Raw genomic sequence first — 27,674 nt, 5'->3', positions numbered from 1 at the left:
CCTTTTCTAACTAATCAAAATTCAAAAACCAGTTTTTTTAAAGTGATAAATTTGACTGTAAAAAAATAAAAATCATGGTACATTCATACAATGGAATATTTTTTCAGTGCTAAAAAGAAATGAGCTATCAAGTCACAAAAAGACGTTGAGGAACCTTAAATGCCTATTGCTAAGTGACAGAAACCAATCTGAAAAGGCTACATGTTGTATGATTATAATTAAATGATGTTCCGGAAAAGGCAAAACTATGGCAACAGTAAGAAAGATCAGTGGTTACCAGGGAGGGAGGGAAGAGGAGGGACAGAGGAAGAGAGGGATGAATAGGTGGAGCACAGAGAGTTTTTAGGGCAGGGAAGCTTCTGAATGATACTAAAACGGTGGATACTAAAACGGTGGATTATACATTTGTCAAAACCCGTAGAATGTACAGCACAAAGAGTGAATCCTAGTGGAAGCGATGGACATTGGTTGATAATGATGTGTCATTGTTGATTCATTGATTGTAACAAGTATACCACTGCGCTGTACAAGATGTTGATGAGTGGGGAGGCTGCATTTGGGAGGCAAGAGGACAAGGGAGGGAGGTATGTGGGAACTCTCTATACTTCTCACTCAAATTTTCTGTGAACCTGAAACTGCTCTAATAAATAAAATCTATTTTTAAAAAAATGGAAATTTTGGGCTTCCCTGGTGGCAGTGGGTGAGAATCTGCCTGCCAATGCAGGGGCACGGGTTCGAGCCCTGGGCCGGGAAGATCCCACATGCCATGGAGCAACTAAGCCCGTGCACCACAACTACTGAGCCTGCGCCCTAGAGCCTACGAGCCACAGCGACTGAGCCCACGTGCCACAACTACTGAAGCCCGCGCCTAGAGCCCGTGCTGCGCAACAAGAGAAGCCACCGCAATGAGAAGCCCACGCACTGCAACGAAGAGCAGCCCCCACTTGCCGCAGCTAGAGAAAGGCCGTGCGCAGCGGCGAAGATCCAACACAGCCAAAAATAAATAAATAAAATTTTTTTAAAAATGGAAATTTTGTGAAAGGTAAAAAAAATAAGCAAAATCGAAAGGTAAAGTCTGACAGCCTAATAGAAAAATGGGCAAATGATATAGACAAGAATAGACAGAAAAGGTGACAGAGAAGGAAATATGGATGACCCATAACCATGTAAAAAAAGATGTTCAACGTTATTTATAGTATGAGAAATGCAAATTATAACTATCCAGAGCTAGCATTTTTCATCTATCATGCTGGTTACCCTGGAAGGTCTGTAGGGCAGCAGCTACTTATGGATTACTCTTGGGAGTATGAAAAGGTACAGTTGCCATGGAGGCCAACTTGGCAATATCCATCAAAATTAAAATTACTTTTATCCTTTAATGCATCAATTTTACCTCTGGAAATATACAGCTTTCCTTGCCCATGAGTGAAATAACATGTATATATGGCCATTTATTTCAGCATTGTTTGTAAAAATAGCAAAAGATTAGAAACAGCTCAGGTGTTCATCAGTAGCAGACTAAGTAATTAAATTATGGTACATCTTACAGTGGAATACTATGCCATGTGAATGCATTTATGTAAAATAACAAATTTTTTTTTTTAATGCTATAGCACAGTACCTCCTGAATTTTTCTCCCAGAGTAACTTTAACAGAGAATATATAAAATAATGGCATGTGGGATTGTAACTTGGAGTGACCATTCAAAAAAATTTTCTGCTTTATCTTTATCAAATCTGTGGGTTTGCTTTATTCTCCTCTGTGTTAGTCTGTTTTAATTTAAATTAATTTTTCATACTGCTCTTATCGTTGAGTAATCCTGCTCCAGGAAGATGCACTTTGTTTATTATGTGCCTTCTCTTACCCCTGATATACTGCCACCCATATTGTCTTGTCTGAGAAACATATTGTGTACCAAGATTAATTAACCAAATACTGTCCCTGTTTCTGCAAGTTTCTTTCCAGACTGATTTTTCAACTGAAGAACTATACTCTGTAAACAGTTAGAATAGCCCTATATTTGTCTCAAAATAATTTAACAAGTTTCTCTTCTTTCTACTATTGAACATTTCCCAACAAATGATACCTAGACCAATTTGACTTATTGGCATTCCAGCACTACTAATGATGTATTGGTTTGTCTAGTATATTTCTATGTAAAAAAATGTTTCTTTGTTCCATATTACATGTTTATTATATTTCTGTGTGAAATATTCTCTTTAGCAGGATGAAGTTAAAGGAAATAGATCGTACAGCCATGCAGGCATGGAGCCCTGCCCAGAATCATCCCATTTACCTAGCTACAGGTAAGTTCAACAGAGAGAAGATAGTATGAGTCACCTAATTTCTTCTCTTCCACATCTGACTTATTTACACTTGTCCTTTAAAATTCAGTTCAAGCTTCATCTCCTCTAGAAAGTCTCTCCTTCCCTGGCAAGATAATGTCCAACCTTTGTATCAGCTGAGTTCTATGCTTGTACATCATAGCGTTAATCATGGTCTGTTACATTTATAGTGTCTTCCCCACTTCATAGAATTGTGCTTTATGTTTATTCCTCCAGTATTAAGCACAATAGATAACATGTAAAAAAGTTAATAAATATCAGTTTGAATGAATGAAGAACAGTTTTGGTGCTAGCATTTTTATATAAAAAGAGTTGGAGTTATATCATTTGTGACTATAAGCATGGGACTGTTTTTACAGAGAGGTTTTAAAATATCTATAGGCTTAAAAAATTATCTTCACTACCCATTCGGACAAACATTTCTGAGCCTTGCATCGGAATCTTATTGCTATAGTAATTTAAGCATCTGCTCAGTGGTATATGTGCTGAGGTTTCAGCCACTAGTGCAGCATTCATGAGTGAGATAATTGAAAAGTATGCATTATTTTGTATAGTTTTCTGAGTCTTTTATTTTTGCATGTGTAGTTACCATGAATGTATTTTCTGTAGGAACATCTGCTCAACAATTGGATGCAACATTTAGTACCAGTGCTTCTCTTGAGATATTTGAATTAGACCTTTCTGATCCATCCTTGGATATGAAATCTTGTGCCACTTTCTCTTCTTCTCACAGGTATGAGATTCAACCTTAAATTCACATGATTATTCAGTTATATGTTGTGGTTGATGCCTAGTGTGTCTACAAATGTTCCATTATTAGAAACTGTAAGGAATACTATCAATGACATGAAATATTTTGTGAAAAAATATATGAGTGCATTTCTACGGAAGTAAAAGGAGTGTCTATTTTATTGAATTTTTTACTACTGTGTAGGATAGGAAGGAGAGGCTCTAGTTTCTAGTATTTTTTTCTTATGATATAGTAGAGTTACTTTATTTTATCTTCTTTATCTCACCTGTTTACAAAAAGTAGGTACGACTAGAAAAAGGAGTAGTTGGATGAATATTAAGCTGTTAAGGGGCTTCCCTGGTGGCGCAGTGGTTGAGAATCTGCCTGCCAATGCAGGGAACACAGGGTTCGAGCCCTGGTCTGGGAAGATCCCACATGCTGCGGAGCAACTAGGCCTGTGAGCCACAATTACTGAGCCTGCGCGTCTGGAGCCTGTGCTCCGCAACAAGAGAGGCCACGATAGTGAGAGGTCCGCGCACCGCGACGAAGAGTGGCCCCCGCTTGCCGCAACTAGAGAAAGCCCTCGCACAGAAACGAAGACCCAACACAGCCATGAATAAATAAACCCAAAAAGTTTAAAAAAAAAGAAGTTAGAAAAACTTAAAAAAAAAAAAAAAAAAAGATGAGATGTTAATAGTGATTTTCCCTGAATGGAGGTTGTTTTTTTCCCCTTGTACTTATCTGTATTTAAAAATACATTTCACAGAGAATTTTATTGACATGATTTCTGATACAGTAGTTGTTTAGATCACCTTTCCAAGTACTTAAGCTGTACTATAATGCAGAGAAGGACACTTTGCTTTGAGTAGTAAAATATGCTTTATTGCCTTAATAGCTTGGCAAATTTTGGTGAAGAGTTTTACCTTAGCTAACAATACAGTTCAAATGATGGAGTCTCATGGGACCTCCCATAGTCTTCCAAGCCCTCCCACTGTGATGGGAACCCCAGATACCTTTCGTCTAGCAGTTTTTCTCCTCACCACCATTTGTCTTGTATATCTCCACGCTGCCACCATGCCAAACCATAATCTTTTATTCTCCACCAATGGGGTACTTGTCATAATAGACATAATTTTGATGTCACTTTTCTACTCTCAGAATACATTATTTTTCTTAGAAAATTTCAGATGACTCCCTTAACTCCTTTACTATTTAACAGGTAATTTGTCAGTGAGTACTTGTGTAGTCAAGTAAAATCAGGGAGGTGGTTGATTAGCTCTATTTTATAAATGAACCAAAGTAACTGGCTTAGGGTCTCACAGATTCTAAATGGTAAAACCATTCTTAAGCTCATATCTTTTGACACACGAATCGAGTGTACTTTGTCGTATTAGCTCTACAAAAGAGTTTTTATACTCTTTAAGATTATAAAATGAAACATGTATGTATGGGTATAAATAAAAACTAAAATGCCATTTCACCAAGTTATGCAGTTACCAGAAATAGAGGAGAAGCAGTGGTTTTGAAGTATTTATGAAAACAATTAAATATATAATTTCAGGTTCTTTTCTACATTTATTTGACTTCAAAAAAGAGTTATTTTGCTCATTTTCTCTTAAAGGTACCACAAGTTGATTTGGGGGCCTCATAAGATGGATTCCAAAGGAGATGTCTCTGGAGTTCTGATTGCAGGTGGTGAAAATGGAAATATTATTCTTTATGATCCTTCTAAAATTATAGCTGGTGATAAGGAAGTTGTGATTGCCCAGAATGACAAACATACTGGCCCAGTGAGAGCCTTGGATGTGAACATTTTCCAGGTTAGACTTTTGACATTTATTCTTAATACTTGAGATAATGTGCTGCTTATTTTATGTAAGTATATGAATCTGCTGTGCCTCAGTCTTGGAATTGAAAGCTAAAACTGTGCCTGTGCAGATTGATGAGTGAGTGTGTTTGTTTGAAGAATGGAGGGTTCAAGGACTTCCCTGGTAGTGCAGCGGTTGAACATCCGCCTGCCAATGCAGGGGACACGGGTTCGATCCCTGGTCCGGGAAGATCCCACATGCCTCGGAGCAACTAAGCCCGTGCGCCACGACTGCTGACCCTGCACTCTAGAGCCCGCGAGCCACAACTACTGAGCCCATGTGCCTAGATCCCGTGCTCTGCAACAAAGAGAAGCAACTGCAGTGAGAAGCCCACGCACCACAACAGAGAGTAGCCCCCACTCGCCGCAACTAGAGAAAGCCAGCGTGCAGCAACAAAGACCCAACATGGCCAAAAATAAATAAATAAATAAATTTTAAATAAATAAAGATCTTGAATTATTAGGATACTTGAGTATAACCAGAAAATGAATATTATCTTAAGAAAGTTTAAAATAGTTATTTTTCTTGTATTATAAATAGATACTTTGGGTATAGAAATGCAGAAACCCTAACTTCTTCATTTCTACGTCTACTCTTTAGATTAGATAGCTAATTCCTTTGTTAATTGGATTAAACAGCTGCTGATTTTTGGTTAGTGTCTTGTATCATAGGTGGCTACTACCAGAATTCCTCTATTTTCATAGTTATATGTCAGTTGTTTATAGAAGTATTAATGAGAGTGAACAGTAAAGGATGAAGGTCAATATATGAACCTCATTATCTTCCTGTACTTCATATCACAATTTTAGGGTCTTTTTGACCCTAAAATTGTGCTACCAGGAGCAAGATTGAACATAAATTAAATGTAACAAGATTGAGCATAAATGAAATGTAAATACGTGAGGACAAACATAGAAAACAAATTTATGGTTACCGAAGGGGAAAGGGCTAGGGGAGGGATAAATTAGGAGTTTGGGATTAGCAGATACAAACTACTATATATAAAATAGATAAACAGTAAGGCACAGGGAACTATATTCAATATCCTGTAATAAACCATAATGGAAAAGAATATGAAAATATATGTGTATAACTGAGTCACTTTGCTGTACACCGAAACTAAAACAACTATATTTTTTTAATTGAAGTAAGTCAACTATACTTCAATAAAAGAAATTTTTTAATAAATAAATATGTGAGGATTTGAGACAAGAGATTTTACTAGCCCTATCTTGGTCCAGCTCCAGAGGCTGGCTTTGAGGTATCCTGAGATAGATGCCATTATTTTAGGAGTTGGCTATTTGTCTGAAGCAATAATTGGTGACTTATTTTTGTCTCCCACAATCAGGTCCCGTTCCAGAGATGCAAACCACAAGCAGTAATCCCCATACAGTTGCATGATTAAGAGTTTATCCATACATTTACTTTTTACTGTCTTGTATTAAAATGTCAGTAGATGTATTGTCTTTTTAGTTTAATAGAATTTTATAATGTTTCTTTAAAAAACTATATACATTTCAGATTGTTATGCATAGTTTTTAGGAATTCATGCATTTTGCTTTTTTAATTAGAAAAATTATATGCCTTAAAATAGATAGGTCTTTCCAGCCCTGAATTGGATTATTCTGAGTTCTCTTAATTATTTGTAAGTGCTATTTAGTTGTTAATTGTTTCTTATTACAGACTAATCTGGTGGCCTCTGGTGCTAATGAATCTGAAATCTACATTTGGGATTTAAACAATTTTGCGACTCCAATGACACCAGGAGCCAAAACGCAGGTATTACATTGATTTCAATGTAATCGAAAGAACCAAAATCAGTTTTTCTACACTTTGTTTTTTTCACACAAAATATATTTGTTTAAAATAAGTTTTTAAATGTCACTGATTTTCCTTCAACATAGTAAAGTATTAATAAATATGTTTCTTTAGAGCATCAGTGAGTCCTTCAACAGTAAATATTTATTTAGCACTTACCATCTGCCAGACACTGTTTGATCTACTAGACTTATGGTAGTAAATGAAATAGACGAGTCTTTAATAATTTTCTTAGATATAATATTTTATATAGTATAGTATTTTATATAATATGGTATTTTAACAATATCCAACCTTATAATAAAAATCATAGACTAGAGAGGAAACTTATTTTTTAAAAAAACACTCAACCTGTTTCTTATGTAATTCTAATAAGTTGAGAAAGAACAGTCCTCCCCCTGCCTCCTTGAGTTTCTTTATGTTGTATAGACCAGCGGTCCCCAACCTTTTTGGCACCAGGGACTGGTTTCACAGAAGACAGTTTTTCCACGGACTGGGGTGGGGGGATAGTTTCGGGATGATTCAAGTGCCTTATATTTATTGTGCATTTTATTTCTATTATTATTACATTGTAATATATAATGAAATAATTACACAACTCACCATAATGCTGACAGGAGGTGGAGCTCAGGCGGTAATGTGAGCAATGGGGAGCGGCTGTAAATACAGATCAGATGAAGCTTTGCTCATTCACCCGCCACTCACCTCCTGCTATGCGGCCTGGTTCCTAACAGGCCATGGACCGGTACCGGTCCGGGGGTTGGGGACCCCTGGTATGGACTACTCAATTTGAGTGGCCATTATAACGGGCCCTAACATTTTGGCAATCTGAAAGGTAGCATAATGATAGTGTGTGACCTACCATTTATTAAAGATAGTTTTCTAGGTCTAGGTTGTAACTTTTGCTCTGCCTAGATGTCTGTCATATTGACCAGCATCTACTTTGTGGTCTGTTATCTACCTTGGAGCAGTTGCAAAGTAAAGAAACAGTGCTTGGTTTGTAACAGGAGCTTAATAAATGCCTGGTGATAAACAAGGTAAAATACTTGAATTGGCATATACCTGAGCTTTAAACTCTATTACATAATGTTGAGAACTTAAAAATATAAAAATAAATTTTTGGAATGAATAGATCAGATTTTTAAGTAATCCAGTTTTTAAAAAGAATTAGATTTTGTAGTTAAATTTGATTATTATTGAGAAATGGCTTTTAGTAGTTTATTCCTTATAGCCCCCAGAAGATATCAGCTGCATTGCATGGAACAGACAAGTTCAGCATATTTTGGCATCAGCCAATCCCAGTGGCCGGGCCACTGTGTGGGATCTTAGAAAAAATGAACCCATCATCAAAGTCAGTGATCATAGTAACAGGGTAAGTTGGTGATTGATTTGTGACAAACATGTTTTATTCCTGCTGTAGCTATTCCTATATAGTTTGTCAGAGTAGGCAACAAATCAAATTTCTATAAAGTCAAATCCTGTCTTTTTATGGACCGATCATGTTGGAATGAGAGGTTTTTTCCTTTGGGGAAAATAATAAAATTCCTACTAAACCACACTGGATATATTAATGATGAAGAAAAAGATTGGTTAATCAAGGGGGTTATTCCATGATATACTGGTTGTTTTGCTTTGCTAGCTGTTCCAAAGCATTATAGCAACTTTTTAATTCATCTTTAGCCTTCTCAAGAATGTAAAAATTTTCCCTGCTAGTGATTTTATGACTATGAAGCTGTAGTTCCCAGACTCCTGGCTTCATCTTTTCTGATTAGACACTGCTAAAGTGAGCTGATATTCTCCCACTTAACACAGAATATGCTGTTGTATAACACATTACATTTTCAGCTTTATAGATTCATTAATATTACGTCATCATGTGCTATAAAGTAATTTAGACACAGTTTAGGCCTTGTCTTGTTAATTTGTTTTTAATTACATTGTTTAGTTGGACATTTTAAAAAAACGAGTTTGCCTAAATCAGAGAATACATATATAATTTAAAAACAACAACAATAACCAAAAAAACATTATTTACAAGAATGTTTTCTTCAGGGTATTATTTTTCAGTGAGTCAAAAGTTTTAAAACAAGTTCCAGTGGAATAAAGTGTACAATAAGCATTTCAGTCATCTTTTGGAATACTTAATAGGATCTGAACTTCCAGGTGGTTCTCAATAATAATGTTAATTTATCCCATGTGAAAATTGAAATAGTAGTTGTTGCTTTAGACACTTTATCTTGATTTTTCTGATGAAATAGAGGAAAGATGTGAATTTTTTTGTCATTAAAATCTTATCTCTTTATTTTAATTTTTCTGAAAGTATTAAATTTTAAATTTATATAAAACTTTTCCCCTAGTTACAATTTTGACAGGAGAACTCATTTTTGGTATAGAATTATTCTGGCCCAGAATGATTTTGTGTATCAAAGGGTTGGCTGAATTGAAAACATTTAAACTTTTTATGTTTAATACTACTGTTTAAGAGTGTTTAATAGAATTTAATAGTTGTATAGGTTTTTTTAATAAACTGAAATTTTAAATAAATAAAAATAGATTAAAATAATGAATAAATAAATAAGAATTTTTTTTTTAATAAGCCTGAGCTGATGTTTGGTACTCTTTGCTTTAACAAAGGCATATTCCTCATGTTCATTTTGGCTTTTCATAAAACAGTATGACTGATAAAATGTGAGCCTTAACTATGTACAGATGCATTGCTCTGGGTTGGCGTGGCATCCTGATGTTGCTACTCAGATGGTCCTTGCCTCTGAGGATGACAGGTTACCAGTGATCCAGATGTGGGATCTTCGCTTTGCCTCCTCTCCACTCCGTGTCCTGGAAAACCATGCCAGGTATCTTGCCGCTCTTCCAAAAAAACTTGATTTGTGTATTTTAAAAAATGTATTTACTTACTACTTCGAATTATCAGATAATTTTTTTTTTTTTTTTTTTTTTTAGTTATTTAGTTAGTTAGTTATTTTTGGCTGCATTGGGTCTTCATTGCTGTGCACGGGCTTCCTCTCTAGTTGTGGCAAGCAGGGGCTACTCTTTGTTGCAGTGCGCGGGCTTCTCATTGCGGTGGCTTCTCTTGTTGTGGAGCACAGGCTCTAGGTGCGCGGGCTTCAGTAGTTGTGGCACGCGGGCTCAGTAGTTGTGGCTTGCAGGCTCTAGAGCGCAGACTCAGTAGTTGTGACGCATGGGCTTAGTTGCTCCGCGGCATGTGGAACTTTCCCGGAGCAGGGCTTGAACCTGTGTCCCCTGCATTGGCAGGTGGATTCTTAACCACTGAGCCACCAGGGAAGTCCCAGATAATTTTTTTAAATTAGGGAATCTACTTTGTCTCTGTCTTGTAAAAGTTAATGTAAATGGTTTATTTTTATTTTAAGCAATAGTCATCTGATTTTCTATACCAAAAAATGGTAACCAAATCATATCACAAAAACATGAAAATGTGTCAATGGATTTTCCACTAATTTCAAGTAACAGTTAATAGATCAAAATTCTAGTATATCACAACATTTTGGGACAACTCATGACATTATACAGTTTGATCTTTATTTGGTTCATTATACTTATCAAGAGTCTTCCATAACATTAAATGTCAAGCAACAATTGAAAAGTTTGTTTTATTTCTGAGTGTTTATCTTAATTTAAAAAGCAAACATTTTTGAGAAATTAGGTGGTTCATTCTGCCTTTAATTTTAATAAATGTGTGGATGCTCTAAAAAAGGTATGAGAATTGTCTTGTGTTAGTTTTAGTAGCATTTAATTTAGTTTGTGGGAATTCGCTGCTGGTCCAGTGGTTAGGGGTCTGTGCTTTCACTGCAGGGCACATGGGTTCCATCCCTGGTTGCGGAACTAAGATCGTGCAGTCCTCGCGGCGTGGCCAAAAAAAAGAAAATTTAGTTTGTAATTGAGCACATTTCCTATCATTAATATTCAGGTACCCAGGGAGTTTATGCACATTTGTTCAATGTTTTTAAACGAGAAACATCCCTTTTAATGTTATAATACTTTTTAAGTACTTTGGGCTTTTTTCTTCCTTCCTATTTAGGGATATGCAAACTAAAACTTTAAATCACTTCCCCCCCCCCGCCCCCCCCCCATATAGTGGAATTACACACTTTGAGAAGTCTTAAGGTTTGTGACCTCTCCTTGAGCTTCTTATAAAGGAGAAAAGAGTCTGGTCAGAATGTAATCCTGTTTAGATATTATGCTTCAATAAGCTTTTTAGTAAAGAAGGGATGATTCTGAGACGTTTTAATATTTTTCTCACGTTGGGTAAGGTTTTATTTATTCATTCAACACTTGCTTATTGAACACGTACTCTGTACCAAGCACTGTGCTAGGATTCAGTAATATAACAGACAAAAATCCCTGCCCTTTTATTACAGAGTATTGAGCAGAGTTCCCTGTGCTATACAGTAGGTCCTTGTTGGGTATCTGTTTTAAATATAGCAGTGTGTATATGTTAATCCCAAACTCGCAAATGTTAGCTTGATTTAGGCTCATAACAAACCTATGGTGTAAATACTATTATCCCATTTTACACATTGGAAATTGAAGCTTGGCAAGACTGATAAGCTTGGCTTAGGTCTCAAAACTAGTCAAGTGCTGACTTCCAACCCAAACTTCCTGATCCTAGTATCTATGGTCTTAACATTACATTCTGCTGCCAATTTTAAGAGTGGTCATAATTTAACAAGACAGAATACCATACTGGGTGCCAGGAGCAAATCAACCTCACTAGTTCTCAATTTTCTCCCTCTAGTAAATGCAAGAGTTGGAGTATATTATGATTATAATATGATCTTTAAGGTCCCCTCCAGTTCTACAATTCAGTGATTTTTTTTAATACTTAGTAAGAACCTAAATGTTCCTTAACGTGTGATATTAAATATGATATTGATTTCTTTAAAAGGCATTCTTGACATACCTTGAAATTTTTGACATGCATGATTAGATTCTAAAGAGCAGAGACAATAAAAGTTCATTATTGCTACAATTGGGCAAAGTTGAAAATTGCATATAAATGATAAATATTTTCAGTATGTAATTGTATTGTGATTATATAGGAGAATGTTCTTATCCCCGGGGATAAGTGTAGAAGTGACATGTCATAATAGCTGCATTTAACTCTCAAATGGTCAATATATATACGTAGAGAGAGAAAGAGAAAGACATAAAGTACATGTGGCCAAATCAGTCAATCTAGGTGAGGAGTATAAGGGTGTATATCACACTATCCTTATAATTTTTACAAAGATTTTAATGCTTAAAAAATAAAATGTTGGAAACAAAAGGCATTCTTAAATAATTTGGGTCCTTTTCCTATAGCATATTTTCCTGATTCTGAGAGGACTTAGATTGTAAGAAATATCATCAAATTAAAAACAACTTTTGGGGAAAAGAAAAACAATATATACTTTGATGATAAAGTTTATCTGTATTTTAGAAATTGAAAAACAAACTGTATCTTAGAATTACTGTAATGTTTTCAGGAGAATTTAAGATTATTAATTTGTATGTTTTTGTTTTAAGAAATACACAAACGTAATTCTAGTTTCTAGTGTTTTTCTAGTCCCTGTTATCTACTAGCTGTATTTCTACCCTTTTCTAGTATCCAGTATGTAAATTGTAGTTTCTAGTATTTTTCTTCATGGTCTGGTAATGTTAACTTTCCTTCTTTCATCTCTAAACAGCAGAGGCATGAATGTAGAAAAAACAAACTATTATATAGCACTTTTTTCTGGATGGTGGGATAGAGGGGTTTTTTATTTTTACAGGGGATGCTAATCTGAATTTTCAAAATATCTACTGAAAATACTACTTTGCTTATACTTAGTATAAAAAATCCAAAGGATATTAAAACACAAAAAGAATTATAAAATCAAATCTTTAGTATTTAGATCTATAATATTTCTTTGTGAGACAAATTTAAAATGCTTCCTTTTAGTTTAAAAAAACTCATGTAATAGGAGAACTACTTCAGTAACGGAAAGTAGAAAGTTAGTAAGCAAAGAGTAGAAAACATGAAATAGATTTCCTACCCATCCATAGGTAAAACTTTTATTGTACATATCCTTATATATACATAACCCCATTTATGCAAGTATTTAATGTAATTATATGTTTTATACAAATTTATGTACAGAGTTAACCTTTTTTCATTGGTGAACAGTGTATAATAATAAGAAACAGATTTCTACAGCATAATTTTTAACTACATATTTTCTCCTCAAAGGATGATCTGCAATTTATTATTACGCTGTCCATGTTGTTGCGCATTTGTTTTCAATTTTTGGTGTCATACACTGCATACTGTATTGAGTATCTTTGTAATGATCAAAGAGCATACACATTGCTAAGTTGCTTTCCAGAAAGATTATATGAAATTATACTTCTCTTAGCAGTGTGTGTCTCCAAAACCTAGAGAGAAATAATTTGGTTTTCTCAAGATTAAAAATTTCTTCATCTCTTTGTGTTTCTTATAGGGGGATTTTGGCAATTGCTTGGAGCATGGCAGATCCTGAATTGTTGCTGAGCTGTGGAAAAGATGCTAAGATTCTCTGTTCCAACCCAAACACAGGAGAGGTATGGGGAGGAAATGTTTCTCTAACTTACAGCTATTATAATATTTTATCTCTGGTTGAATAAGAAAATTTCCATATGAATTCTTTAGTACATGATTAAAATTAAGAACATGAAAGTAGACGGAGGTGTATGTGAAATGTAACTCTAGCAGAGATTTTATTATGAGCATTATCTAAGCTCAGCTGTTTCATCTGGGAATATCAGTTATTGAAATAGTGTCTTTGAACCTAGTAATCACCCCCCACCGGCCATTTCCAATCAAAGGTGTTTAACTAGACTCAGAAATACTTGGTTTGATTTATTTAATGTGTTTTCTGGAAATAAGTGTCCTCAAAGTAGGAGTGTTCAAGGTTTGGGTCTTTTTCTTGCTTTACCTTTCCTGAAGCTCCTCCTTGATTTTTGGAAATCAGTGGACGTAGGTTTTTAATCTCTCTTCTGAACTGTACAGCAAGAATATAATACTTTATAATAAAATATTTCTCATATGTTCTACCCACGGAAACTTAGATGGGGAATTTTACCTTATTAAATATAAATATTATATAAATATAATTTCATTTGCTTTGGGTTGTGGGCTAAAAATCTCTTTTACCTATTATTTTTCTTCTTCTTAGTAGTTGAATGGTTTCCCTCTCTTTCGCTAGTGGGCAAGAGACTTCTAATTACAGCTTTTAAACTTTTATTGCAAGTGCCTTCCTAGTTGCCCTGATGGTATGCTAGTAAAAATAAGTATCTTCGATGGGTTTTTTTTTGTTTTTAATTAATTAATTTATGTATTTATTTATTTTTGGCTGCATTGGGTCTTTGTTGCTGCACGCAGGCTTTTCTCTAGTTGTGGCGAGCGGGGCTACTCTTCGATGCGGTGTGCGGGCTTCTCATTGCTGTGGCTTCTCTTGTTGCAGAGCACGGGCTCTAGGCGCGTGGGCTCAGTGGTTGTGGCTCGCGGGCTCTAGACCGCAGGCTCAGTAGTTGTGGCGCACAGGCTTAGTTGCTCCGCGCTATGTGGGATCTTCCCGGACCAGGGCTGGAACCCGTGTCTCCTGCATTGGCAGGCGGATTCTTAACCACTGCGCCACCAGGGAAGCCCTCTTCGATAGGTTTTAATCTGTAACATTAAAATTAAAGCAAGCACTTTTGTTATTTGATTTGTGGTTTAAAGTTTTCAGATGCAGTGATGTCTGTAAGAATATAGAAACATTAATGTTAGAGGAGACAGGAGAAAAAATAATAATTTTTGCTTCATAAGATTTGTAGACCAAATAATAAAAGTGTTTCATTTTACACTGCTTTCCCAAGTGAGTTCAAAATTCATGGAAATTACTGTTCTTTTTCAACTATGTTATTTGATAAAATGATTTTTTGCATATGCTTTGTTGTGTGTGCTTGGACTTTGAAGGAATAAACTTTTAGTGTATGCTGCAACTAAAAATTGTAGTAGATTCTTATTCAAATGCAAATTAGGAATAGACAAGTGATTCAGATATCAAGAAGCTAATAGTCTTATAAATTAGTTTAAGCATCAAAGAGGAGCAGGCTAAATGCCTTTTCACTTAATTTTGTTTTCTTCTAAAATAAAACATTATTTTAAATGTCAAGGAAGCCAAAGTTAAGCAAATTTGATTTATTTCTTAAAGCCATAAAACCTGTGCTCCTAAGAACATCAGTTACCATCACACTGAGTTAGCAACAATTATTACATTATTACATTGTAAAGTTAGTAAACAATTATTACATTATTTATATCAGCCATTTTTAATAGTTTATCTGTATTCTTTTCCTTTTAAAGAAAACTGATAATGCCAAATTCTCTTTTGATTCTGCAGTAATAAGAATGATGTGTACATGTTTTCTCCCTTGACAAGAAGCCAAACTTCTCGGTGAATTCTTCCTTCTCAAGAATTTTTTTTGAAATTTGATCTTCAGATAATCTAAACGTGGTTCTTTGGATCTTGGCAGGCAAAGTCGGTTGGCTAGGACCCCATTGATCTTTTAGAGTTCAGCAAGTTGACTCTAATAGAGTATTCTGGTCTTTCGGGTGCATCCTCTACTACCATTTCAATAAAAACAGGAAAACCTCATTTTTTAAGATGTACTTATTCCAAATCTGGTCAAAATTTTGAGCAGCACTCCTTTTTTTTTTTTATCATAAGGAACTTTTCTTGTACTTTCAAGAAATTTTTACAATTGTTGTTTTTCCTGGCTGGATACTTTCTAAAAGTAAATGTTTAATAAAGTTGTACTTGTTGATCATATTAATTCAGGTGTTTTGGCTATAAAGTGGCTATACTTTTTTCTGACTTTTTTTTTTTTTTTTGCGGTCTAGGTGTTATATGAACTTCCCACCAACACACAGTGGTGCTTTGATATTCAGTGGTGTCCCAGAAATCCTGCTGTCTTATCAGCTGCTTCCTTCGATGGGCGTATTAGTGTTTATTCTATCATGGGAGGGAGTATAGACGGTTTAAGGCAGAAACAAGTTGACAAGGTAATAAGAAGTGTTAAGGTTTTTTATTACAACACCTGAAAAAAATCATCTTACTGTGTAATTATTTTGAAAATAACTATACTGATCAATGATACTGATTAATTGGATAATTGTGATAAAAAATTTCTTGGATATGACTTGAAAACATGTAATATAGCCTTGCATAAGTTTAAAAAATCTCACTTTATTTTATTTTTTAGCTTTCATCATCTTTTGGGAATCTTGATCCGTTTGGCACAGGACAGCCCCTTCCCCCGTTACAAATTCCTCAGCAGACTGCTCAGCATCGTATAGTGTTGCCTCTGAAGAAGCCACCCAAGTGGGTCCGAAGACCTGTTGGGGCTTCCTTTTCAGTAGGTGGATTTGCTTTTATGGTCCATAAACACAAAGGACTTACAGTAAAGTGTTACTATAGGATCACTCAGATGGAAGAGGGCTGAGTTTGAGATATGTTTGTGAGTTTTCATCACTCAAAAAGGTTTCTCGGGAAAAGTGAAACCTACTCCTTTTTTTTCTTTTTTCTTTTAAATTGTAATAAAATATACATAACAAAATTTACAATTTTAACCATTTTAAAACTTACAGTTCAGCAGTATTGAGTACATTCACCTTGTTGTGCAACCTTTGCACCATTCTCCCTACCCCACTTTATTAAACTTGTCTTCCTTCTCTATCTCTCCTTCCTTCATTCCTTCTTTTCTTTTTGAGAGGGTCTACATTCTAATTTGTTACAAGGTCCACTATGGTTGCACATCTAAACTATAGCCTCCAACCTAGCAGCACTTATGACAGCACTAAAGCTGATGTTTTGATTCTCCATCTCTTGTACTTGGTTCCAGACTCACGTGGGGAAGAAAGGAGTGTTATTTTATAATAATACTTTATAATACTTCAGTATTAGTGAGTGGACATGCACTTTTCATTCCAAAGATAAATATATAGTGAACATCCTCTGTTTGTCAGGTACCACTTTAGGCACTGGAAACATACCTGTGAACTAGATAGAGTCTCTGTCCTCAAGTAGCTTATATTGGGGGGCGGGGAGGCTTTTCTGTACAGTTTGGTTTTTCTTTTAAACCTTGTCCATACATAATTTTATAACAATAAATGTTTTAATTACTTAGGGAAGGAAGGAACTAACTAGATGGATGGTTAGGATTCAGTAAGTAAAGTGGAAAGTGATAAAAGCAAAGATTCAAAGGCAGGAAAGCAGATAGTGGAGAAGACCAGACAAGAAGGATGAGAGATTAATTAAATCCAAAAGTGACGTAATCAAAGGTCTATTATTTAGGAAGATGAAAGTATGTAGTATGGTTTGGAAGGGGAAAAGACAAGAGTAGATGTGCAGTCATACAGCAATTCAGTGCAAAAAGAATTAGGCAGAAAAATAGCAATGTAAAAGGAAGAAATAAATCCAAGAGATTTCAGAAGAGATCAATACCTAGACCTGAGGAATGAATTTGAGAGGCCAAAGGAAGAGTTCTGAGCCTGCTTAATAGGAGAATGACAGCAAACGTGTACATGGGAGCCCCCCCATAGAGAAATGAAGATCCGAATGAGTGGCAAAACCTAAGTGCTTATATGCTAGGTTGAACAAAGAACGGCAGTTGTGGAACAGTAACTAAAATATGTAGAGACTGATGGAGATAATTTTTATTTAACAAGGTCTGTTTGTATAGAGTTCTCCCATCCTGGACTCCCATATCTGGTGATAAGAATGTATCTTTCCTCCTGGTGTAGGGAGAGCAGCTCTCAACATGTGAGTTTCATCTCCTGCTTTCAGAAAGAAAAGAGGAGGTCAGGGTGCCTTTCTTGCTCCTGTTGTTTTTCAGTATTCTTCAACTCAAAATAATCCTTACGTCAAATGGCGTATTTTGTAGCGGCATAATCCACCACCTTTTAAAACTTAGAGCCTAGAGTAGAAAGGGAGGCAAATACGTACAGCTAATAGTTGAATCAAAAGAGAGAGAGATATATAATACACTGAGGGCATCTGGGATGGCAGAGGTGACATTTGCCCAGGCTTTGAAGAGGAGTAGCATTTAGTATGTGGGAGTTAGCAAAAGCAGGTAGGTGAGAAATTGTGGGGCACAGCAACTGGGGCCTTTTATGTAGAAGGTGGGTGGTGTGAAGAGGAATAATAATTGAAGGCTGGGGTCAGATTGTGGAGTAGGGGAGTGTATCACCAAATTGCATCCAGAGCGAGATGTATTTAGGCCAGAGTTCTTTTCCTTTAGCCTGTTTACAGTCAGTACGTTTGAGGGCCACATCCTTGTCGTTGGAACTGATTTTGTTTACTTGTTCTGTTCTAGTTTGGAGGCAAACTGGTTACCTTTGTGAATGTCAGAACACAGCCTCAGCAGGGAGCTGAGCAGCAGCTGCAGCAACACCACGTCTGCATCAGTCAGGTCGTAACAGAAGAGGAGTTCCTTAGCCGGTCAGACCAACTTCAGCAGGTCGTGCAGTCACAAGGATTTGTCAGTTATTGTCAGAAGAAGATTGATGCGTCTCAGACTGAGTTTGAAAAAAATGTGTGGTCCTTTTTGAAGGTAAAGTTGTTGTTAAGCAATTTCATTTCATTATCTGCAAATTCAGCTGTTTCCATCATATTCTAAATCTGTCTTCCTGTTGAAGAAACAATCGAGAGAATGTGATTTGGGGATCTCCTGATGAAATTAAACCATATGGAGAGTACATGACCTGACACTTTATGTCAAGAGTTCTTCCTTCTCTGCTTTGAAAAGCCTAATATGAAATACTTTTTTAATAAGTAAAAAATAATATAATAGCATTTTTTAAGTGAGCGAGACATAACATTCAGCAGACCTATTTTAAAATTAGAACATAGAGCTTAGTATAATAAAAACACAGAATATTTAATTTTTGTAGTAGGTCCAATTAAGGAAAATGGGGAAAGAGGGAATAGGTATAGGGGAGAGAGGTTGGAGGCATTTCTCATTCCTTTTACTGAGTTGCATTTACGACAGTAGAATAATAAATAGAATTTTCTGGTTTGTCATTTTGTCTCCACGGGAATATCTATTTCTCAATTCTGAGTTTTCCAAAGAAAAGAAATCTTGAATGCAATAAGGTTAAATTTATTTTTATATTTTGTGAGTATTAGTTTTAAGAAAGAGTTTTAGGACATCCCATGTTTCACATAATGTGAGTTTTGCATTCATGTAACCTTTGAACATGACTTTGTTTTTACAAAAATTAATTTAAAAGTAAGTTTTATTCAACCTGGGTAATTAATTACTAGTAGGCTTACTATTTTAAAAAATAACTGTTTTAAAAAAACTTCTTTGGATTCTCTTACAAACAACCTTCTGGTCAATACAGTAAACTTTAGGTAATTTTAATAATTCTGCTTGGAATTTGAGCAGTTAATTAAAAATTAGGCCTTTAAATGCAATTCTTTGTTTCAAGAATATGTCTTTTTTTAAAGGTAAACTTTGAGGATGATTCTCGTGGAAAATACCTTGAACTTCTAGGATATAGAAAAGAAGACCTAGGAAAGAAGGTAAACTTTTGGAAAAGTTTAAAGGCTGTGCTTACACAAATAAAATTTTTATGTAGCATAGGTGTTTTTATTTTTTAAAAAGTTCTACACAGATTGTTTCAGATCATTCAGTAAACATTTAATAAGAATTTATGCTTGGTTGCTAAAGTTTTGCATACATGTTGTTAAAGGTGAAACTCCTCATTGTACCTGAATTTAGAAGCTGCTAGAACCACCTTTAATTCAAACTCGATTTAAAGAGCTGTGTCAGGGAGAATTGGGCCTTGAAAGAAAAGAGGCTTTGAACCTCAAACACTGGGAATGACATTTAGTTTTTTAAGAGGAGGTGTAGCCAGCGGCCCTGGAGGAGAGAGAGAGGGAAACTGTTAAGAGATCACCCTGCATTCACTACAGCTTAAGTGATGAAAAAGAGGGTACTGTTTTGCACCCCAGCTGTTTATGCCTTCAGCCCACAATTCCCAAACTGTTTATTAAGTTGGTCCAGCTCACAAGTAACTAGTAAATATTTTGGAACAAGGGTGTTTTATTGTACTAAACCTGAATAAACAAAAAGCCCAAGTGATTTGCTTAACATTTTAATGTAAAAAAAAAAAAAAGATTACTTTTTAAAAAAGGAGGTTATATTCCAGTTTTATAGTTTTCTTCTCAGAGGGGCTTAATAATTATTCCACAGTGTTGACGTAAACAGCAATTAAAACACTCTGACTTTGGAAACCTTGAAGGATATATTTAGGATTCTTTGTATAATTTGTATTAACCCTTTGTCATTCTTTGAAAATGACTGAAGTTTTTTATAGCATTGCAGAGTTATCGCATATGCGGAACAGGTTGGATACTGTGCACTGTGGGCAGTCAGTGCCGAGCACATTGAAGATTAGTGTCCCTTTGATGTCAGATAGACCTGGGCTCACATCACAGCTCCGCTGCTTACTGGTCGTGTGTCTTTGCTCACTCCTTTAGATTTTTTATACTTAACTTTATTATTAGTCTAAACTTCTTGATGCTATAACTTGGTTTGCAAGAGATTAATATGAAAGTTTTACTGCACACCTGGTAGCAAAAAATGAGGAAATAAAATTTGATTGTCAAAATACTTCTAGTAGCAGTTCTTTCCATAGTGAGTCTCTGAAGAAATATTTTTTTAAATTATAGTTATTTTATTTAAAACAAAGTAGAAGAAAACATGCTTGTTTTGAGGTTAGTTTTACAATTTGAATAGCAGAGTAAGATGACGTGTGAGCAATAAAATAGACCCATGTAACTGAAACTAGCACCATTGAGAATCAGTTCTGCAAAAATTTTATTCTTTTCTTAAACATGCTACCCCTGATTTTGGATTTTTGCCAATGAGAATGGAGTAAGAGGTGAACATTTGCTATATGCCTTGAAATAGAATTCCATTTGGTAGCTGAGTTGTTGCCTTTATTTCAGATTGCTTCGGCCTTGAACAAAGTGGATGGACCTGATGTGGTAAGAGAATGCCTTTAAAAATAGCTACCTTCTAAAATTTTGGTTTAGGTCATAAAGAAGAAAATATAATTTAGGAAATTTGTTTTATTGCTTTACAGTTTAAAAACAAATGCTTATTGTAGGCATTTTAATACATGAATAATTCTCATTTTAAAATAGCATAAGTTATAGCTAGTAGAGCTAGTTATAGCTAGTAGAAATTCCTATGTTTGAATTTCACAACAGAGGTAAAATGAAATCAGTGACTGCTCAGATACTTAAGGTTAAGCTCTTTGTTTCTGAGGGACGTTTGGCAGGAAAGAAGTGTTAGGTCTTAGCAGTAATGGCTCTCTGCTTTTCCTCTAATGATGTTCCTCAGATAAATTTACTTAGTGTTGCGTCTTATGATTAAACTAGCTCTGAATGTTGTTGGTTGGGTCTTTTGTCTTCCTTGTTCACTAATAACCTTTTAATGCTACATTCTTCAATTTCCTCTGTCATTGTTTTGTGTACCAAAGGCCCTTAAAGACTCTGACCAAGTAGCACAGAGTGATGGGGAGGAGAGCCCTGCTGCTGAAGAGCAGCTCTTGGGAGAGGTACTTATTTTTCTCATTTTTAAGTACATTGGGAAAATATGTGATATTTGTTCATCTCACATTGAAATATGGAAAATTTTCTTGACTACTTGTTCCAAAATAAAGCTGGAGTTTTCTTAGAGATGTTTAAGGTAGAAGTCTGTTTACTAATTTGATGGAAGTATCATCTCTAAAATTTTTAGTTCTCTGACCTAGCTTCTGGATTATACGGTTTAAAATTAACAGCTGATGTGAGATTGACTTAGTTTGGTCAGATGCATAGCAGGATGCCAAATTGAAAAGATACTTTTTTCAGAAATCCACATTGCATTGCATGTAAAGTTAATGTTTTTTCTTGACACATTAATACCTACAACTCACTATCAGTGGCATAAGCTTCTGAATTAATCTTGAACTTTGAGTCCAAGTAAAGAATATTTCCCTAAATAATCTGATCGTCCTGATTCACTATAAATGCATCCTGAGTTGTAGTGACAATTTTTATAACTAGGTAAAAAGAGTCCTTGAACACAGAGTTGTATCATTAATTTTTTTCCTTTTAATTTTCTGGGGTTTTTTAAACCACTAATAAGTAATTCTATAATTTACTTTTCTTGCTTTCTAATTATATTTCATCTTAGAAAATTAATCAACAAGTTCTTGTTTCTCATCTCATATTTGACTTTTTCATTGGTCTTTGTGATATGGGGATATTCTGATTATATAAAGTTTCTTACAACCTTTTACTAAGTTATAATTCCTCAGTAAACAGACTATTACAAGATGATTATTAAAAATACTTTCCTTAGAAGTGGATCTTCTAGCACTTATTTAACTCAGGAATACAGGATATGGGTAAAATCTTGCTGAAAATTTGAACTAATTTTGGGAATACATAGAATTGTAGAATACATTAAAGAAACGTACTTTCATTTATATACATCTGGACTAACTGTGTATTATCAAAGAGAGGGCCATTTGTAAATACCCTCGTGAATTAATAGGTAAATATATATTTAACAAGACAGTAGTCATCAATGTGTGCTTTCAGAATATTTGAAAAAATATTGTTTAAGGTGGTAATATTTTCCCTTTTATCTTGATGATGCTATTATTATGTAAAATAAAACATAGTAGCTTACACACTAAAGATACCCAGCACATAATAAGTTGTGCATTTTTTCACTTTATGTATATTTCAGAAGTCCATATATAAAAGTTTATTAGTTGCTTTTTGAAAGCAAATTTGAAAAATTGTTAAAAGATTTTTTTGGTAAGTTTGTTAGTGAATATAATCAGATCAGTATCTGATTTATTCCTCAGTATGAATAACAAGTTTTACAATTTTTTAATTTCAGTTTTTAAATTCTAAAATGCTTCTCTTTTGTTGGAGAGAGAATTAAGGTTATAGTTATTCTCCTGTAATAGTATTAACTAATTAAGTCTTATTTACAGATGATGCTGTGCCGTGCTCTACACTAAAATTATCCGATTCAAAAATGCTCCTGACTTTGAATTCTAGGCACTAACATTCAGATGTGTAGGTAACACGAGCACAGAAGATAGATATTTTATCTCATGTAAGACAGATACGTTTTTTTCTTTGAATTTCTCTATAATCTCTGATACATTTTATTTTTTGTCTTCTTTTGAATTTTTATGCATAGAAGAGAAAACATTTAAAGTATTTGCCAGCAGTATGCCTCCATTATATCTCTTTTCTTCTAAAGAAAGAAAATACTGAATTTATTTTTACTCAGTCTTACAAGTAGTTTCAGAAATTTATAACAGAACTGTATATATTTTTACCAGACCAACCTGCTGTTCCAGGTATGACTAATTTAAGAGAACACAAAATCTCTAGTTGAATTTCAGTATATTTATAAATAATCTATTTATATTGCATTTATATAAGGACGCCAGGTGGTTTTCTTTTTTCACGACTGAGTCAGTTAAAACCGAAAGACTCTTAAAACTATACCTATTAGACAGAATTTTTAGATGTGTTGACGCAAGGTTGTTTTAAGATCTAAATTAGAAAAATGTAAAAAAAAAAAATAGATCTAAATATAGTATAATTTAAAACATTTTGTGGGACTTCCCTGGTGGTCCAGTGGCTAAGACCCTGCGCTCCCATTGCAGGGGGCCTCGGTTCAATCCCTGGTCAGGGAACTAGATCCCACATGCTGCAACTAAGAGTTTGCATGCCTCAACTAAAGATCCCACACACGGTAGCGAAGATCCTGTGAGCCTCAACTAAGACCTGGTGCAGCCAAATAAATAAATAAATATTTTAAAATAAATAAATAAAACATTTTTTGTGTTTCAAGCTACTGTTAGTTGAGGTATCCAAGAAAACAAAAATTCTTCAGCTTCAGTATCTTCTGAGCTCCCAATATGGATATGTACACTTAAGTTTGTTTAACATTATTTCTGAGGACTTTGGATTTTATTTATGATTGTATAATGAGAGTTAATACTTAAGGAAGTCATAGATCTTAGTTTAAACCTGGATCTGAGAAATTTTCTGGAATAACTTGGCATGTCATCTAGTCAATGAATAATCATATTTAAATTTTGTTTTGCTGGTAAATTATTCCAGTTTCATCTGGCTAAATTGCTGCCGTTTTCATCTCCTTAGCGCATTAAAGAGGAAAAGCAAGAATCTGAATTTCTACCATCAGCTGGAGGAACATTTAACATCTCCATCAGTGGGGGTAAGACTCTGTTGGTTTTGATTTCTAATTTTTTTTAACCATTTGAAAGCAAATAGTCCCTGAGTTTAAGTTAGAAACATTTTGTCACAGGTGGTAGAGGGTTGAAAAGAACTCAGTTATCATTTAGTACATGTAATCACTACCTTAAAAATGATGGTATGATCTGAAACCTATGTGATAGAAACTGTAAATGATCTTTATTATTACATTTTAGGCAATCTGGAAGATATGTTATTTTACCTGATTTTACTTATATGTATCTCAGTATATTTCCATAGATATCAACAGTTTGTGTTAGAAATTAATCCACCAGTAATATTCAGAAATCAGCATTGTGTTCTCCATTGTGTGTGTATGTAAAACTTCATAGGTGTAGTGTTTTTTTCTTGTAACAAAAAACTTTATTTAACTTGGGTGTGTTATTTCTTTATTGCAGATATTGATGGTTTAATTACTCAGGCTTTGCTGACGGGTAACTTTGAGAGTGCTGTTGACCTTTGTTTACATGATAACCGCATGGCTGATGCCATTATATTGGCCATAGCAGGTGGACAAGAACTCTTGGCTCGAACCCAGAAAAAGTACTTCGCAAAATCCCAAAGCAAAATCACCAGGGTATGTTATTTTAGAAATAAACAAACAGTAGCATTTGTTTATAAAAGCAAAGCACTCTTATTATAGATAATTGAGATTCAGAAAACAGTAAAGAACAAAAAAACCCACCCATAATTCCTTGACCCAGAAATAGTTATTGTTGATAGCTTGGCATGATTATCCCAGTTGTTGTTGTTTACATATATAATTCTTTAAATGAAAAACACTTTTGATATTTTTATTGTAGAAAAGTTAGAACATAGAAAATGTTAAAGATAATAATTTTAATACCCCCTAATTCTTCCATCAGATTGGTACATATCCTTTTGTATCTCTTTCTATGTATTTGTAGAATTTTTAAAAACAGAATCAATTATACAGGTATATATGTGTGGGGTTTTACGTGTAAATATTGTCACTTACATTGTAATCATTTTCCCGTATCATTTAAAGATTCTTACAAAAATTTTTAAATTGCTCTATAATATTCTATAGTAGGGATTTATTATTTCCCTTATTTGGGGATGTTTAGGTAGTTTCTAATATTTTCCTAATGTAGTTAAGATAGCAGTAAACATCCTTGTTGTGCCTAAAGATTTGTGCGAATTTCTAATTGTTTAATGAGGCTGTAGTCCTAGGAACGGAATTTCTGGTGCAGAGGGTCTGTACATTTTTAAGCCCCTGGTTGATGATATTAAATTTCTTTCCATGAAAGTTGTCCCAGTGTTCAGTCCCAGCAGCTTTGGTTGCTGTCAGTGTCCCCAGCCTTGTCTTTTGTCACTCCCTCCCCTGTTATCTTTTAGCCACACTGGCTGCCTTTCTGTTCCTCACACACTCCATGTGCCTTTCTCTCCCAGGACTTTGCCCCTAGTGTTCCGTTGGTGGGCAGTGTTTTTTTCCTTCTCGATGAAATTAATTCTGACTTCATATCTCAAATGTCTGTACGCTCAGAAAGCTTTTCCTGATCCATCAGACTAAGTCATGTCCTCCTGTTAAATGTTTTGGTAACACCCTATAGTTCTGCTTCTCAGCATTTTATAAAACATGTTAGTGTGATTTTGTTGTTGTTGAGGAAAATATCTTTTATGTCAGTTGGTTTAAGGATATACTTCGCTTTGCTGCTACTTTATTTTTCATGAAATACTGTGAGTAGTAGTTTTGAAAGATTGATTAGCCAGAGTTAATTTTTATCAAGATACCAAAAGCTTTTAATTCTCCTTTTGTTTTCCTTTCCTAAGCTAATTACTGCAGTAGTGATGAAGAACTGGAAAGAGATTGTCGAGTCTTGTGATCTTAAAAATTGGAGAGAGGCTTTAGCTGCGGTATTGACTTATGCTAAACCAGATGAATTTTCTGCCCTTTGTGGTAAGAAAATGAGCTTTATATTTATATTACGTATATGGCGTGGTATATTGTAAATAAAATTAATGGCAGATTTTATTTAGAAATTTTTGTAAACCTACTAATAACAGATAAGAAAACAAAGTTCTCATTTGAATGCTTTTCTCAGTTATTATTAACTACGTTGCTTCTCCATACCTACTAGTCATTTTTAAAAATAATATTATTTAATGATTTTGGTTTCAGACAGACCAAACTGAGACCACTAACTAGCTATATGACCTAGGAAAAATTAATTTCTAAGTCTTAGTCTATTCATATGTAAAATGGCACATAAGCAGCTCTCACTTAATAAATGTTAGCTTGATAAAATTAATAATTATAACATTTGAGTAGAAATTACCACTAAAGGCCATGACTGAACTGATGACTAAGGAATAGTATTCATTACGTACAAGAACAGAAGCTTTAGGCTGCTAGTATAAAAATGAACAACCTTGAAAGTATTATGAGAATGTAAAACTTAGAAGATACTAACTTTCTATCATAAATAATGTAGAGTAGTCTAGCTATCATTGATGTTTATTCCAAATGTGCCATATTTTAGTCCACTGCTTACAAAAGCACCTGACATGATGAAATGCAGTTAAATGTTCATTGGGATTTTTCTGTTCAAATATTTTTCCCACTTTTAATTTTTTCTAACATAATAAATATAAATCCATTCTACAGCTAGGTATAGAATCTTGTGAAATTGTTTATTATATAAAATTTGTCACTCATTTTCCACTCATTTAACAAATAAATATTTACTGAACATTTACATGACAGTGATTTTATTTCTGCCTGCCACTCATTGGTTATGAAGTTTCATCCATACCTCTGAAAATATTATTGGGCTGCTCATGACGTCATACACAGATTGCCTTGTGTATAATCTTATTTGTTTTCCTGTTGATCTATAGATCTTTTGGGAACCAGGCTTGAAAGTGAAGGTGATAGCCTCCTGCAGACTCAGGCATGTCTCTGCTATATTTGTGCAGGGAATGTAGAGAAACTAGTTGCATGTTGGACTAAAGCTCAAGATGGAAGCAATCCTTTGTCCCTTCAGGTTAGTATCTTTGAAACAAAAGGTGCTTCCTTTCTAGTACTGTCTTTCACCCTATTTATATTCTAGAGATTGATTTGTTCCAGAAGTTCATCGCTTTCACCCTACTTAATTATGTTTTAAAAGCTCTTTTGCTGGATAATTATGTGTATTTATTGCTATGTTTGGAGAGGCAGAGTTTGAGATGATGGGATGGTAAAATGGGCGTGCAACTGTTTGTGAGAACCAAGCTGTGATGTGGTAGTTACTGAGGGAAGTAGGAGGCAAGAGCCTGAAAACAGCTATAAAGTTTACCTCTCGTCCTCCTGCTCCCTTCTCTGCCTCCAGTGATCCTGTCTGCCTTGGGCAAAGAAACGGTGCGGGGTAAGGAATGGGAGGGATCCCCAGTACCAGTGGGCAGTCTTCATGGTTCGGGGAGAATGAAAGTAAGAGGTAAATGGAATCCCATGTAGCACTAATACATGGGCAAGAGAGGAAGTGAAAAACATGGGGGCTATTCTCTGGCGCTGAGTAACTATATATTTAGA

At 34.8% G+C, this 27,674-nt stretch overlaps 1 protein-coding gene across 38 annotated transcripts in view; it reads left to right on the top strand.

Annotated features, from left to right (window-relative positions):
- The window catches only part of SEC31A (SEC31 homolog A, COPII coat complex component), a 73,736-nt gene that overhangs the window by 18,596 nt on the left and 27,466 nt on the right, over positions 1–27,674 (top strand). For 24 of the 38 annotated variants that reach the window (XM_082463610.1, XM_082463620.1, XM_082463622.1 and 21 more), the window contains 17 exons: positions 2,224–2,306; positions 2,955–3,078; positions 4,697–4,895; positions 6,627–6,722; positions 7,993–8,133; positions 9,471–9,613; positions 13,256–13,355; positions 15,679–15,840; positions 16,041–16,193; positions 18,153–18,389; positions 19,289–19,363; positions 20,795–20,833; positions 21,331–21,408; positions 24,029–24,104; positions 24,541–24,719; positions 25,937–26,063; positions 27,005–27,150. In XM_082463610.1, coding sequence (XP_082319736.1) covers positions 2,228–2,306; positions 2,955–3,078; positions 4,697–4,895; positions 6,627–6,722; positions 7,993–8,133; positions 9,471–9,613; positions 13,256–13,355; positions 15,679–15,840; positions 16,041–16,193; positions 18,153–18,389; positions 19,289–19,363; positions 20,795–20,833; positions 21,331–21,408; positions 24,029–24,104; positions 24,541–24,719; positions 25,937–26,063; positions 27,005–27,150 — 2,154 coding nt within the window. In that variant the 5' untranslated portion in view covers positions 2,224–2,227. The remainder of the gene's footprint in view (positions 1–2,223; positions 2,307–2,954; positions 3,079–4,696; positions 4,896–6,626; positions 6,723–7,992; positions 8,134–9,470; positions 9,614–13,255; positions 13,356–15,678; positions 15,841–16,040; positions 16,194–18,152; positions 18,390–19,288; positions 19,364–20,794; positions 20,834–21,330; positions 21,409–24,028; positions 24,105–24,540; positions 24,720–25,936; positions 26,064–27,004; positions 27,151–27,674) is intronic. The other 14 variants (XM_082463592.1, XM_082463603.1, XM_082463596.1 and 11 more) reach the window with 3 other exon arrangements.

The sequence above is a fragment of the Balaenoptera physalus genome (genome assembly GCF_965194825.1).
Source record: "Balaenoptera physalus genome assembly, chromosome: 5".
NCBI classification, from domain to species: Eukaryota; Metazoa; Chordata; class Mammalia; order Artiodactyla; family Balaenopteridae; genus Balaenoptera; species Balaenoptera physalus.
This window is presented reverse-complemented; position numbering and strand designations above follow the sequence as displayed.